The sequence below is a fragment of the Rutidosis leptorrhynchoides genome, chromosome 4, assembly GCF_046630445.1.
Source record: "Rutidosis leptorrhynchoides isolate AG116_Rl617_1_P2 chromosome 4, CSIRO_AGI_Rlap_v1, whole genome shotgun sequence".
Taxonomy (NCBI): domain Eukaryota; kingdom Viridiplantae; phylum Streptophyta; class Magnoliopsida; order Asterales; family Asteraceae; genus Rutidosis; species Rutidosis leptorrhynchoides.
In genome coordinates, this window is record NC_092336.1 from 272,529,640 (window position 1) to 272,545,034 (window position 15,395).

A 15,395-nucleotide genomic window follows, 5' to 3' on the forward strand; every position below is an offset into this window, starting at 1 on the left:
TTGAAGCTTAATTTATATAAATAAAATAACTTTCGTTATTTGAATCTAATAAATTAAGTGACAAGGGTTAAATATCTAAATACATAATAATGGTTCTTTTAATTAGTCTCTATGTTAAAAATACTTAAGTTACATTTTAATTTTTACAAATGATAACAATCCATTTCACTAGGGGCTCTACATCTAAGCAAACACTATGGAAATTTAGCTACTCATTATACTAGGGTAAACATAAAATACAAGTATACAAACATAATAATAACGATAGAAATTGATAACGATAATTTTAATAGAATAAACTTACGAAAATCTTCACTTTCATTAACTTCAAATGGTAGAAAAAATTACAATAACAACACCCTTGCACTCACACAATAATACCCTTAATTACGAACAATACACCCTTAATATTGAAACTATCCTAAAAATTGAACTTGAGAATTAATTTGAACTGAAAATAAAATTATACAGAGTACTTGGGTACTAGTGAAAATAAAATTGATATCTCTCTCTCTGCTCTACTCCCTCTGTACTGCGTATTTTTTGTGTAATAAAATGTATCTGGTATATATTAGAAAAACTGCCGTTGTAGGTGAGGATATATGCATGATTTGTATTGGTGGATTACTCTGTAAAGTAAAGCTTGGGCAGTAAAGTATGATTATTATATTAAACGGTAACCGGCCCATGTGAACTTGGAATCTGAATCTGGTCTCAACATTACGCGATTCGCGTAAGGAAGTACACGTTTCGCGTAGGAGTAATAATATTACGCGTTCCGCGTACATAAGTACGCGATCCGCGTAAGAGTAAACGTCAGTTTTTTTTATTTTTGTTTCTATTTTTGTTCTTTGTTGATCCTGTGTTGACGTATATTGACTTGGAACTTTCATTTGATCTATTTTTCTTCGATCATCTTTAACTTGCATATCACTCCACTTGTGTTCTTTGAATTCGAATAAACGTTTCTTGATATATATTTGATTTAAATTCATCATTTATCGTCTTTCTTCTAACTTTACTCCCGTGTATAATTTTAGTCGCTTTCTTTGTAAAATATGAATCGAATGTCTTCGTAAACGGTAAAAGCCTATGAAATATAAATGATATTGCGTCGAAATATATGTATGTTTAAAGCAATATCATACACCTTCATGCTCGGCCTCTTCCTGTGATGCTCCTATCGCGCCTGCACATTTGTGATTCCATCAAACCACATAGTGGCGTTATGATGGCGTGATGGTTGGCAAAAAACTCCGATCACGCTAGCGTTAATTATGTTCTTAATCGTTTTATTGTATAAATTCTGAGATCAAACAAGAAGCATGGGTTTAGAGTCCGTACTCTTGCTTCTATTATTGATTGCAAATTTCGCAAATCTAGTGGTATTAAAATCAGAGGCGGATTTTCAGGGGGGCAGGGAGGGGTGTTGGCCCTCCCAAAGTTCTGAATAACTAGCGTATGTAGTTGATTTATTTTAGAAGAAAATGAAAGATCAGTTTCAATTCAATGGAGAATTTTGCAACTGTAAATAAAAATGGTGATGGTGAGAAAGAGAGCAGGTAAGAAAGAGGAAGTGGGGTGAGTGCTACTGCTTTTGATTCTTTTTAAAATCACCTCCTTTAAGTTTACATGGACGTTCACTTTTAACCTTATAACTTTAAAATATTAATTAAAATACTCCGAAAAAATAAGGATTAACTTTATAAAATACTCCGTACTCCCTATAAAGTAAGGAGTAAACAATTAAGAGATTAAGAGATAATAACTACATTATGAACAAATTTTTACAATATGCATCTAAATAACTAAATTCGTACGCTATTTTATTTTAGCCACTTAATAATTAAACTGAGTTGGAAGACTAAATATGTAGAGTTAAAATGTACTCCGTATATAATTAAAAAGTTATGTTTAGTAGACTACTTATTTTTCAAGTAATGATTCATCAAAAGATATCATGCATATTTTTTTTTCAAACTATAATTTACGTTCAAAAAATTTTTGGCCCTCCCAAAAATTTGTTCAAGATCCGCCACTGATTAAAATGTGAATATGTGGATATCTTTAAAACCTCCAGCAGGTTTCTCAGAATCGGATTCCAAATATAAGTTCTCAGCATCTTTATTTGAAGCAGCATCTTTGATTGATGCTTCCGTAGCTCCATTATTTGGCCCGACGATAAGTGGGAGTTTGTAACAACTCATCCTAAATCGGCTTGAGATAAGAAGTTTAAGTCCCTTCAAATCTTAAATTTTAGCTGAAAGATGAAAATATCTAGTTAGTCCATTGTTTGCACTCATTTATGTAGAATAGTACGTCTCATTGGTATGGTGCATCAGCATCTTGGTCTGATGCTTCTGTAGTTCTATTTTTGGATGCTTTTTAATTTTGTGTTTGTTTAGTCCTCTACTTAGAGAGTTAGAGGTCCTTCTCTTCTGTAAAATTTACAGGCATGTTCCTTGTGGCTTTGATTCTATAAGAAGCTTTGTCTTAAAAATAAGAAAAAACAAAAGAAAAAAACCAACAAAAAGTTGCAATCAACGTCAACAACGGAGATTTATGAGGCTTTAATGCAAATGGACCCGTCTAAGGCTCCGGGGCCTGATGGTATGTCAGCTTTATTCTTCCAAAAATTCTGGCATGTTGTTGGCACTACCGTAACGGATACGGTTTCAACTTTTTTTGAGTCGGGAGTGCTACCTCCTAATATCAATAAAACGCTTGTAACTCTTATCCCGAAAGTTTCAAAACCCGAGTCCCTTAAAGATCTACGGCCAATTAGTTTGTGTAATGTGCTCTACAAAATAATATCTAAAGTGCTAGTTAATCGAATAAAACCAATTTTGTCGAGCATTGTTTATGAAAATCAATCAGCTTTTGTCTCAAACCGTGTGATCACTGATAATGCTATAGTTGCATTTGAAGTCCTACATTGGCTTAAACATAAGAGAGATGGTAAAAAAGGTGCAATAGCACTCAAAGTGGACATCAGCAAAGCTTATGACAGAGTTGAGTGGTCTTTCATTCGAGCTGTTCTTTGCAAATACCGCTTTCCATCACACTTTATCAATTTGATTATGGCTTGTGTTACTTCGGTTTCCTTTTCTTTTAATATTAACAGGCAAATTTCAGGTCACGTGATACCAACTAGAGGTCTTCGCCAAGGGGATCCTCTCTCGCCCTATCTTTTTATTTTGTGTGCAGAAGTGCTATCAGTCATGATAAGGAAGCCAGTAGCAGAGGGTTATATTCATGGAGTTAAGGTGTGCCGAGGAGCGCCAGAAGTCTCTCATTTGTTCTTTGCCGATGATAGTCTATTTTTTGCTAGAGCTTCAATTCAAGAAAGTTGCAGATTAAAAGATATTTTGGAACGTTATTGCCATGTGTCAGGTCAAGTTATCAATTATGCAAAATCAGACTTATCATTTAGCCCAAATGTTGTGCCACGTGTTCGTACAGCTATAATTGAGTGCTTGAATGTGCGAGAAGTTGTTAATCAAAGCAAATATTTAGGACTCCCATCAGTTATTGGGAGATCTAAAAAGGTAGTCTTTCAAGCTATTTTGGACAAGATAAAGAAAAAGCTCAGAGGATGGAAAGAGAAAACTCTCTCGATTGGGGGGAAAGAGGTACTCATCAAATCTGTTGCGCAAACAATGCCCATGTACGTCATGAATATCTTTCTACTTCCTGATAATCTAATTGATGATATTCACAAGGCTTTGAACTTGTTTTGGTGGGGTGATGGGGTTAAAGAAAAGCCTATTCGGTGGTGTGCATGGAAGAGAATGTGTGTATCAAAGTTTCGTGGTGGGCTTGGATTCCGGCATTTGGGTTTGTTCAATAGATCTTTGCTCGCAAAGCAAGCGTGGCACCTGATCACCAACCCAACGACATTGGTTGCTAGAATTTTAAAGGCTCGTTATTTCCCGCGAACTTCCTTTTTTGATGCAACAATTGACTATAGACCGAGTTATATTTGGCGCAGTTTTTTTCTGTTAAAGATCTTGTGCGAAAAGGAAGTAAGTGGTGATGGTCGTTCAGTGAGAATATGGGATGATTTCTGGCTTGATAATGAAAGAAGATTGGGACCGAAACCGAATAATTGTGAAGTTGAGTATGTACGGGACTTATTGAATCTTGAGGGTAATGACTGGAACCGCGGTCTGCTATCAGAATTGTTCCCACATGATATTGCTAACAAAATAGCAGCTTGTTTTGTTAGTCAGTCAAGTGCTGACACTCTGTATTGGTATTATAGTTCAGATGGTGTTTTTTCATGCAAGTCAGCTTACTTTTTATCCCTTGAATCATCACAAGGCATACTACAACCTTCTCTTGGAAGTTCTAATGCTTTTTGGCATGCTATTTGGAAGGCGAGGGTTCCTAGCAAAGTTAAAATATTCATGTGGCGAGCTTGGCATAATTATGTTCCATCACTTGATAACTTACGGGCTAGAGGTCTTATTGCATCAACAAACTCTTGTACTCACTGGTGATATAAATGAAGATATTTCACATGTATTGTTCCATTGCTCAGCAGCAAAGGAGGTGTGGAATCGAAGTAACTTTGGTAGTATTTATGATATAGTGGGAGGGGCTGGTACTTTGGAGGATTTTAGTCGCGTAATTCTCGACAAGTTTCCAGCGAGGTGGGAGCTGTTTATGATGATGCTTTGGGGTTTGTGGACAAAAAGGAACAAACACTTCCATGATCAGATCAATGATATATATGAAAGAGTTGAAGTGGTGGAAAAACGGGTTCTATCTGACTTTCACAACGCTAATAAGAGAGCGGATTCCCAAGGTGTTGATGCCATGCATAACACACATATGTCTCCATGGTTAAGACCACAAGTCGGTTACATTAAGTTTAACTGCGATGCAGCTTGGAAAAGAGAAACTGGTAAAGTAAGTTTGGGGTTTGTGGCTCGTAATCACAACGGGGATGTTCTAATTTCAGGTGCTCGATCAGAATGTTTTGCAGGCTCGGTTTTAGAGGCTGAGGCTAAAGCTATCTATTGGGCGATGACTCATGCGCGGAGGAAATGATACTCAGAGGTCACTTTCGAGAGTGACTCTTTGTGTTTGATTAATGCTCCCCGTAAAAAGTCCACTTTGCTACAAATTGCAAGTATGCTCAAAGAGATTTTAAGTAACTCCCTAAGTTTTAATGTGTGTAATTGGTCTTTTGTAAGAAGACATGGGAACAAAGTGGCTCACAGTATAGCAACTTCATTCTTGAATTGTACTCATGAGACTATTTTTGAAGGTAGTGTTCCAAATTGTGCGACCATATGGTTGGCGAACGATGTAATCTCTTCTGATATTGTTTAATTTATATGTCAAGTTTTCATCAAAAGCAAGAGGCAATGATATTCCATACATAAACATAAATAGATATAACCCACGGGTTTCTAATTAAATGTTAAATGGGGCGCGTTAAAGAGGCCAATGTTGCTAATTATCGCACATTTCAAAAGAAACATACTTGCAGCAGGCTAAGAATCATAATAAATATACTTGGTAGAGTAGCTTGTTACATCCTGTTGCATTATCACCGATTGTATTTCTTCATAGATCGACATCCTAAATGCTTTTGTTCATGAGTTTAGTAGATCGAATATGTCTGAAATCTGGTTTGTGTAAAAATCAGGTTGGATATCATTTGAGGGATCTTGGAATGTTGACTGACTTGTAACACCTGCAGCGATCAACAACGTATCGATTGAGAAACATCTAAAAAGAAACATACAAGTAAAGACGACAATAAAGTAATATAAGAGCACGGTTAAACAGCTACCTGAAAAAACAAGTAGCGTTTTGCAGCCCGCACTCTGACCAAATAAAATATCAGTATCTAATCTGTCACCCACCATACACATTTTGCTCGTAGGAATCTTGAATCTGTAAGCCCAAGATTCAAGTCAAGTTACATATTTAGCATCATAAAACCATATACTACAATATGCAACAAATTGAAAATCCATTGACAACAAGGGTTCTTGGCCCGTGTGTTGCGGCGGGACGGTTCTCATTGTCTAAAACTATATGCTTCCCATTAGAATATTTTATCCATAGTAAGCCTAACTGAAGCAAAAAAGATTAAACAAATAACCCGGCTCAACCTACCGAACTCATCTAATCTTTAATAACTAAAGCAATCAAACTAACCACGTCACCGAGCCCACATAATTTGGACACTTTTGTTTATCAATAGTTAAATGTGGGAAAAAATATATACGTAAAGAAAGGAAAAACAAAAGTTGTAGAAAAAAGAAAGTTGCAAAGAAAGGGAAAAAAGGTTGTAAAATAAAAAGAAAAAAAAATGCAAGATTACCATCATACCCCTGTGAAAATAATTGGGAATGTTACTGTTCACTGGGTATTTTGGTCATCGTGCGGAAATAGTATAATAAAAATAAATTCACTACTCACTTATTCTTCAAAAAGTCCATCAAAAACGTCGATGGCTTTCCAACAACAATAGGCTCTTTCTGAGTTGACCCGCAAACAGCAGCAACCATACACCCAGCTCCTGGCCATTCTTGAAGATCGGTCATATTTCCAGTTGCATCACGGTTTGTAGCAATAAAAAGGCATCCTGGATTCTGGCGAATGCAAAGCGTTCCATACCTGACCACATTCTTTTTTAAAATATTTTCAACTCCAACCAAAAATATTGGAACAAAAACAAGTGAATGCACCATCTTACTGTAGTTTGTAATAATTTATGTATGGATCAATTCCAACAACAACCGCTCCAACCTGGCATCATACATTAAACAGTTAGTATTCATGTACTAATACTATTAAGCATTCAACAAAGAAAGATATATATGAAGTTATGAACTAACAAACTGTTATATTACAGTTTTATCATGCTCGAAGAGGGTGTTTGCTTTAAGCTGCACAGTCTTATTCGCATCTTCCTGCAGAGGCATAGATATATATATATATATATATATATATATATATATATATATATATATATATATATATATATATATAATGATCCAAAAATCTTGTACACTTACATTTATCCAATTAAAAAAAAAAAAAGAAAGAAAGAAAAAGAGATTAAAAAAACAATAGACGCATTAGCACATTACAGTAAGTAAACAAAAATTTGAGATCCACAGAAAGAAACGTACAGGACCACCAAGACCAGTAAAACCAGCAAGTTTAAGCTCTTCTAATATGCCTTCCCCACCTATTACATACACCTGCACCAACATACACTATTTCGGTTACTTTAAGATAACAACAAATTGTAGTAAAAATTACAAAAACAAGGATAAAATATGTTACTAATATGATACGAAAATAAACGTGTATACTACTGAACCTTCTTTTCTGGAGGGAATTCATTAATTTTCAAGTACATAGCAGCTGCAAACGACGATGAAAATATCTCTTCCTGCAAAATCTTAGTTTTTGAGTACCCCATTCATATACGATACATGAAATCGGATGATTGTACCTAACAAACCTCAGTTACAGAGATTCCAAGTGACTGGAACTTGTTAGCATACTGTTTTCTGGATTTTGATGAATTGTTAGTTACAAAAACCAACTTCTTCTCCTGTAATAGAATGAAACTCAAATCAAGATTTTAATATCAAAAGAATGAATAAGATAATCAATAGCGCAATGTGATCGCGAAGGCGGTTAAGTCCTCTCTGGGTGATGCAGATATTGCCGTTCTAAAAAAATATATATATGGCAAAGTAACTAAAAAAGCAATGTACTTAAAACTACTCTTACTCATGTCATTGACTCCTCGTACTTAAACGGTAAATAATAAAGTTTGCACTGTCAAAGCTATACGGGGAAGGAGTATTTTTTACTCAGATGTATGCAGCCTATTAGAGTATCACGTGATCGTTCCAACCGTTTTCCCACTTTTTTCCCTGATCATCCCAAAATATGTTTCTAGTAAGGTTAGAACTTGAGATCTATCGGAAGGAATTCAGGCCCCAACTAGGGCTATTCTAAGGATAGTTACTCGTTGTACTTAGTTTTGAACAAATTTGTATTAATTAGGGCATCAAAAGTAAGTCTCTTGGTATTTTTATTCCACTGAAATGTGATTGTGTCTTTGTTCAAGTAATAACTACAAAAGTAAATGGGAAATCGATGTGGTTTTTCACTCTTTCTTGTTCCGATAACAGAGAGGCCGAGTGTCTTTTTAATTTTACTCAGAAATCACTAAAATGCAACAAAAATAATTTTTAAAAATAAAAATACCTTGGACCTAAGCATTTCAAGTGTTTGTGCAACACCATCAATGAGTGTATCTCCTTTCCAAATTACACCTAATAACATCATCATAATCATCATCAATAATTTCAAAAAAAGATGTAATATACATACCAATAATTAAAAGATAATGATACTGAACTTGTATAAATATAAATAAATAATTTAAATAAAAACAGAAATAAAAATACCATCGCAATCAAAGAGGAAAGCATCAACTGAATCGAAGAGATCTCGAAAGTTTGTGACAGATAAAGGTAGGGAAACAGAAGCAGAATCACTTGTTGATTTATTGTCACCCATGGTGATGAATTGATGATAATCAACTGCACTTTTATTTTCAGGGTCAAGAAACGAGAAGGAACAAATTTGAAAAATTGTTATTATTGGAATTAATTCACAAGGAATACGTATATTCCATTTTTCATGTAATTTGTTTGGTTCTCATTGGCACTGGAGGTTCTGTGTTTGTAGTGGAGTGTGTCAGTAAGTTCCACTATAAATATTGCAAGGGAGATCGATGATATTTTTGACATCTATCTAAATTAACCAACTTATGTTTTGCACAAAACAATTCATTTCTATGTGAAAAACTCTTAAAAGTAGGGAAATTCTCTCTATTCAACAGATAAAGAGATTACTTTCGAGTAGACTTCCGGCCAAAAAGTAGAAAAATGTTTTTTTAAATAGTAAAATAAAAATTGAACATAAAATCAAAAAATAAAAATAAAATTGAAACGACATGAAAATGAAAAAAAAAAAAACGTAATTAAAATGGTAGAATCAAATTTTCATGAGTTTTAAAGTCTGGCTGAAATTCAATTTAGGCTCTACGAGACAGTCAAGTCGCCAACAGGACGACGTTAGATGTTGCCTCAATTAATAGAGCTGAATGACATTAGAAACAGAACTCGAAAGGCATGTCAAGTGGATATTCATACATGCATACCTACATACATACATACATACATACTATCTACATGCATAAACATACATACATACACACCTACATGCATAAGCCTAAATACCAAGGTTGCAAAAGACGTGAGACGGGGTCGAGACGGTCGGGTCTTAAAAAGGTCGAGATGTTCGAGACGGGGTCGAGACGGGGGTCGAGAGGGACGTTGACTAAAGTTGACTTTTAAATATATAAGTATATAAATGTACATATTTTAAAGCCAAACACTTTAATTAACTAATTTGTACCCATAATCGCTATCACTGTTAATATAATACAGAAAATTCTAACTAAAATAGGACAAATTTGACCAATTTTACCGACTTTTCGGCTTTTCGGAATTTTGAGAGACTTTGACCTGATTTTTTTCAACTTTGACCCGAATTTTGACCGTTGACTGTCATATTAGACGATTTTCTTCGAGACGTGACGGGCTAGTCACCAAAACGTCGCAACGGGCGTCGCAACGGCTCGAGACGGGGTGTTTTGCAACACTGCTAAATACCCACATGAAATGTCCCGTTCATATTGATTATAAACGTTCCATATTAATTGATTTCGTCTCGAGATTTTGACCTCTATATGAGACGTTTTTCAAAGACTGCATTCATTTTTAAAACAACCATAACCTTTATTTTATCGATAAAGGTTTAAAAAGCATTACGTAGATTATCAAATAATGATAATCTAAAATATACCGTTTACACACGACCATTACATAATGGTTTACAATAAGAACATATTACATCAACAATAATGTAACATCCCGCGTTTTTCCGTTAAATTTAATTTTAACACCGTCTTTTTTTTAAAAAACATAATCTTTCGTATTTAAATTCGTAGTTTCCGTTGACTAACGTTCATAATAATTCCGTTATTTAATTATAACATCTCTCGTTAACTTGCGTTTTAAAAATATTCGATCGGTTAAATCCCGCACCCGCTTCTAAACTCGAGGGACTAAAATTGACACGGGGCAAACTAGTTGACTAGGTCAACTAGTCCACCCCAATCACCACCATTCAATCACCTCCATCTCTCTCTCTTTCTCTCTAGCAAGAACACACACACAAACACCCAATTCAATCATTCATCATCTAAATTCGATCTAGGAGGCTTACAACAAAACAAATTACATATTTGGAATCCTCTCTTCATCCTCTACAATTTGATACCAACTTCATCTCGTTTGGGTAACATTTCTAAAACTCTAGATTTCTCTAAATTCGTGTTTTTGACTTGAAATGGTGTTAGTTAGTGTCTATGGCTCGTGTATAACATGAATATATGTTTTGTTTGCTCGATTCGTTGTTTTGAGTAACTAGTTTGAACATTTGAAATGGGTGTGCTAAATCTTTGATTTTGGATGAGTTAATGTTGTTAAATTGTTAAAGTTCATGTTTTAATTGTGTTACTAGTATCACTAGCTTCGTTTTGATGCGTAGGTTGATTAAGGAAACTTCAAAAACATGAATATTGATTTTTGCGGATTTTGGTTAGGGTTTGATAGACTTAAAACGAGCTTTTGATGTTTCGAATGCCATGAAATGTTATTAGTAAGTGTTTAGTTGTAATGTATGCTTCACTACCTTCAAAACGACATATCGTATGTGTAAATTGGATTCCCGAATCATAAAATACGTTTTACGAACTTGAAACTTTGAAAATAAACCTTTCTTGATCAATTGACGAGTTTTCGGTTATTGTAAATGATGTTTTTGATTGATGATATGTGGTTAGTTGTATTCCTCGTCAAAATACCTTTTCGACGATATATGATAGGCATTATAAGTGTTTGCGGGTCAAGAGTTGGGTTGGAAAATGTTTTGGTTCGTGCATACTTTGAAAAACTGACCAGAAATCTCTGCCCAGATGGTGGCGCGGCGCGCCCCATCCCCGCGCGGCGCGCGGATTGGCCTGGCCAGATTCTGCTTTGTTTGGCGCATTTCACGCGAAATGTTTGACTAGCTATCGACCTCCGATTCACATGAAACTTGTTTTAATATACTTGTATATGAATATTTAGCATAGAAAAATAGTTCGGGACCCGACCCGAACGCGTTGACTTTTTCGTTGACTTTGACCAAGTTTGACTTTTAGTCAAACTTAACCAAACTTTTATACAATCATTCTAACATGCTTTTATACTTCATTCTCGCATGAAACTTGACAACGTGATTCACATGCTATACTTTTCGAGTCTTAACGAGCCATAGGACTAATTGAACACATTTCACCCGACCTTGTGTCGTAACCGGTTAATTGATACAACTTACTTGTTTAGGTCAAGGCTAAGCAACTTTCATGCACACGTTTACTTTGTGAAGTACTTTTATACTCGTGCACTCGAGGTGAGATCATAGTCCCACCTTTTCAACAACTTTTTATACTTTTAAATTGTGGGCTGAGAAACATATACTTTGTTACATTTTGTACTACTTACTTTTATACTTTGAACACAAGTACAAGGAAAACAAACATTCCACAGCGAGTTAGAACAAAAATCCTCAATTCGATTATCATTAGTTACACTTGCAGGGTGTAAGCGAGAACTTATATTGTGTGACCATACGGGTTTGACAAACCCTCATTACGGACGGTTCGCTACCGTCTACGGATGAAATATATTTTCGAGAAACAGTGTATGTTCTAACACTATTGTGATGGGGTTCTATGGAAGGAAACGTTAAGTCTTGATAATTGGGTGCTCGCGAACAATACTTTTGGAATGCAAACGATTTTGAAAATCAACTATGGGAATACTAAATCTTGTGGTTCAAAAACAACGTTTACAAATACAGCTATGATTTCACCAACGTTTTTCGTTGACAGTTTTCTATATGTTTCTCAGGTTCGTACTCGGCTACTTGATACATGCTTCCGCACTCTTTGATTACTTGATTGGAGTCTACCATGCATGCATACGCTAGGGATAGCATTTTTGGATTCAAACTTTTGTCTACTTACTTACGCTATTTATAGCAACTGTGGTTTCAAACTAATTATGTCGCAAGTTATTTCATTCATACTTTATAGCCTTGTAAACTTAAACTTATTGTCGATCCGTTTGTTAAACTAAACTTTGTACCTTTCAAATGAACGCGACATAATTTTGGTCAAACGAGTCTCATACAGGGACTACGACCACGCAACGGGACCTAAGTTAACGACGCCGTCAATAACGGTTTTGGTCGGGTCGATACAAGTGGTATCAGAGCGTTGGTTGTAGGGAACTAGGATGTGCATTAGTGTGTCTAACAGAGTCGTTAGGACGCATTAGTGAGTCTAGACTACAACCGGATAGTTAGCCATTGCATTCTGACATACATTTGCTATAGATAGCACTTACTTGACTACTTGTGCATTATACTTGAATCATTCTTAGGCAAACTTTTTAATGGTACCCAACTTTCATCATACGAACTCGTATTCCGCCACTTTTTGGTAACACACGTAAATTCATGATTCATACACGTATGGATGACGACGACTTCATTAGTCACACTCGTTCGGGAACTCTGTCTCCCGGATTGTTATTTGCCACCGTTTCAACTTACTCTCGGTTTCCCACTGGTGTTTCTTACTATCTACTTTTTGGTGTTACTACCATCACTACTCTAGGTAAGTATCGTCATCAACATTTATCACTACGGTTGCGTGCTACTCGTTATCATGACTCGTTACTCTTTTCATACCTGAATACCTTATTGTCTGACTCGAACCACATTGCCGTGAACAATCATTTATACACTTCCCTCGGGGAACGCTTCTTTATAGTTGCACTAATTCTTTCGATTCAATACGAGTCACGTTAGAGACGTCATTACACTTGTTTATTTTAAACTTCACGATTACACGAACTTGAATCTATAGAGTGATGTGGGAATGGAGGTATGAGTTAGCGTAATATAACGACACTCGATCAACGTGGTTATATTACGGTAAGACATACCAAAGTTCTAGTGACGCGTGATGGTGGTTAGACTCGATCAACCTAAACACCACCATGTGCCATGTACATGACTTCATCTTTTCAGGTTTGGACATCCGAAAACTCCGAGAATATTTATAACAACCATACCGGGGACACACCTTCAATTATTGTCAAATTATATTTATGCTTCCGAATGAATTACCGATTCCATTCGACTTCAACCGTATGTCACACGGGTATACTAGCTCGTCCTCGCACAGTCTTATTGACTAACTACAACTTACTCGTTATGCTCGCATCGAGGCGGAAACTTCTCTCGCCTTACACTCGTATTTCCGGTTCAGGAGGTCCTTATTCTAAATTCTCAATGGAGAGCGACTCTTCACGTCATACAAGTATTCGCCGCGAGGGTGGATAGTCCTAACAATCGTTTTCAAAACCCGATAAGAACTTGCCCCGACGAACGTTTTTGGAAACCGATAAATCTTCCGCGACGCGAATTTTCTTGAGAAACTTGTCCTAGCTAACGTTTTCAATTCCTAGCAAACTTGTTCAATATGCCTTAGGGAAATGTACCTCGTTTCGGATCGAGATCCTCGTTTCACTTCTAGATTTTGGAGTACCTTACAAAAAGCCTCGGGACCGCATTTAGACATGAGTACCGCGTACCATCCACAACCCGACGGACCGAACAAACATGCGATTTAAACCTTGGAAACCATAATACAAGTTTGTATTACTAACTTCAAATTTACTTGAGAAAAGTATTTTCCTTAAACCGAATCCTCGTACTACAATGATTTTCATTTGAGTTTTAACGTCACTCCTTTTGAAACCACATGTGACCGGAAACGTCATTCTCCTTTGTCGAACCAAGTAAACGATGATCAATCCACCGGGGCCGAGGTTATTCATGAGCAACCGAGAAAATTTATTCATATTCAGGTAAAACCCTACGCGACTCGTAATCACCAAGAGCTACGCCGATGTTAGACGTAAACATTTCAAATTCCACGTGGGAAATCGCGTCACGTTAAGAGTCGCACCTTGGAAAGGTGCAATCTGTTTCGGGAAAACGTAGGAAGCTAAATCCGCGATATTTTGATCCTTTAAATTCTTGGGGTGTTTTGGACCCGTCGCTAGCCGTTTAGACTTTTCCGACTCATTTTGAGTCTCCGTTTATCCTACATTCGATGTATCAACTTAAAGACGTGTTTTGCGAAACGAGAACTTGTTATCTCCTTTGATGAACTCACTATCGACGATAACCCTCACTTCCTAGGAGGACCGGTTGAAACCATAAATCGTGAAGCCAAACCTTAAAACAACATATGATCCCGACCGTCAAAATTCGTTGAAATACCCTAGGACGTACTTCTCCCTCACTCGTAGAATTGGCAACGCAAGATCTCGAGGAAGATTCAACAACTACTACTTCCAACTAAATTTCGGGACGAAATTTCTTTTGAGGCGTGGATAATGTAACATCCCGCGTTTTTCCGTTAAATTTAATTTTAACACCGTCTTTTTTTTTAAAAACATAATCTTTCGTATTTAAATTCGTAGTTTCCGTTGACTAACGTTCATAATAATTCCGTCATTTAATTATAACATCTCTCGTTAACTTGCGTTTTAAAAATATTCGATCGGTTAAATCCCGCACCCGCTTCTAAACTCGAGGGACTAAAATTGACACGGGGCAAACTAGTTGACTAGGTCAACTAGTCCACCCCAATCACCACCATTCAATCACCTCCATCTCTCTCTCTTTCTCTCTAGCAAGAACACACACACAAACACCCAATTCAATCATTCATCATCTAAATTCGATCTAGGAGGCTTACAACAAAACAAATTACATATTTGGAATCCTCTCTTCATCCTCTACAATTTGATACCAACTTCATCTCGTTTGGGTAACATTTCTAAAACTCTAGATTTCTCTAAATTCGTGTTTTTGACTTGAAATGGTGTTAGTTAGTGTCTATGGCTCGTGTATAACATGAATATATGTTTTGTTTGCTCGATTCGTTGTTTTGAGTAACTAGTTTGAACATTTGAAATGGGTGTGCTAAATCTTTGATTTTGGATGAGTTAATGTTGTTAAATTGTTAAAGTTCATGTTTTAATTGGGTTACTAGTATCACTAGCTTCGTTTTGATGCGTAGGTTGATTAAGGAAACTTCAAAAACATGAATATTGATTTTTGCGGATTTTGGTTAGGGTTTGATAGACTTA

At 36.0% G+C, this 15,395-nt stretch overlaps 2 protein-coding genes across 3 annotated transcripts; one reads left to right on the plus strand and one right to left on the minus strand.

Moving 5' to 3' along the window:
• Positions 1–4,671: 4,671 nt before the first annotated feature.
• LOC139841613 (uncharacterized) lies at positions 4,672–5,055 on the plus strand. The gene has a single exon (XM_071831825.1). It carries the CDS (start codon positions 4,672–4,674, stop codon positions 5,053–5,055), a length of 384 nt encoding a protein of 127 aa, XP_071687926.1.
• A 260-nt stretch (positions 5,056–5,315) lies between these two features.
• LOC139843554 (phosphoglycolate phosphatase 2) lies at positions 5,316–8,725 on the minus strand. Of its 2 annotated transcripts, XM_071833662.1 has the most exons (11): positions 8,457–8,725; positions 8,254–8,321; positions 7,496–7,588; positions 7,352–7,423; positions 7,158–7,229; positions 6,876–6,935; positions 6,719–6,771; positions 6,442–6,639; positions 5,807–5,910; positions 5,598–5,707; positions 5,316–5,553 (listed from the first exon to the last, which is right to left on the minus strand). In XM_071833662.1, exons 1-10 carry the CDS (start codon positions 8,566–8,568, stop codon positions 5,607–5,609), a joined length of 933 nt encoding a protein of 310 aa, XP_071689763.1. In that variant the 5' UTR covers positions 8,569–8,725; the 3' UTR covers positions 5,316–5,553; positions 5,598–5,606. The 2 variants fall into 2 exon arrangements, with proteins under 2 accessions (XP_071689763.1, XP_071689762.1); XM_071833661.1 differs by having other exon boundaries at positions 5,316–5,707.
• Between the last annotated feature and the right edge of the window lie 6,670 nt (positions 8,726–15,395).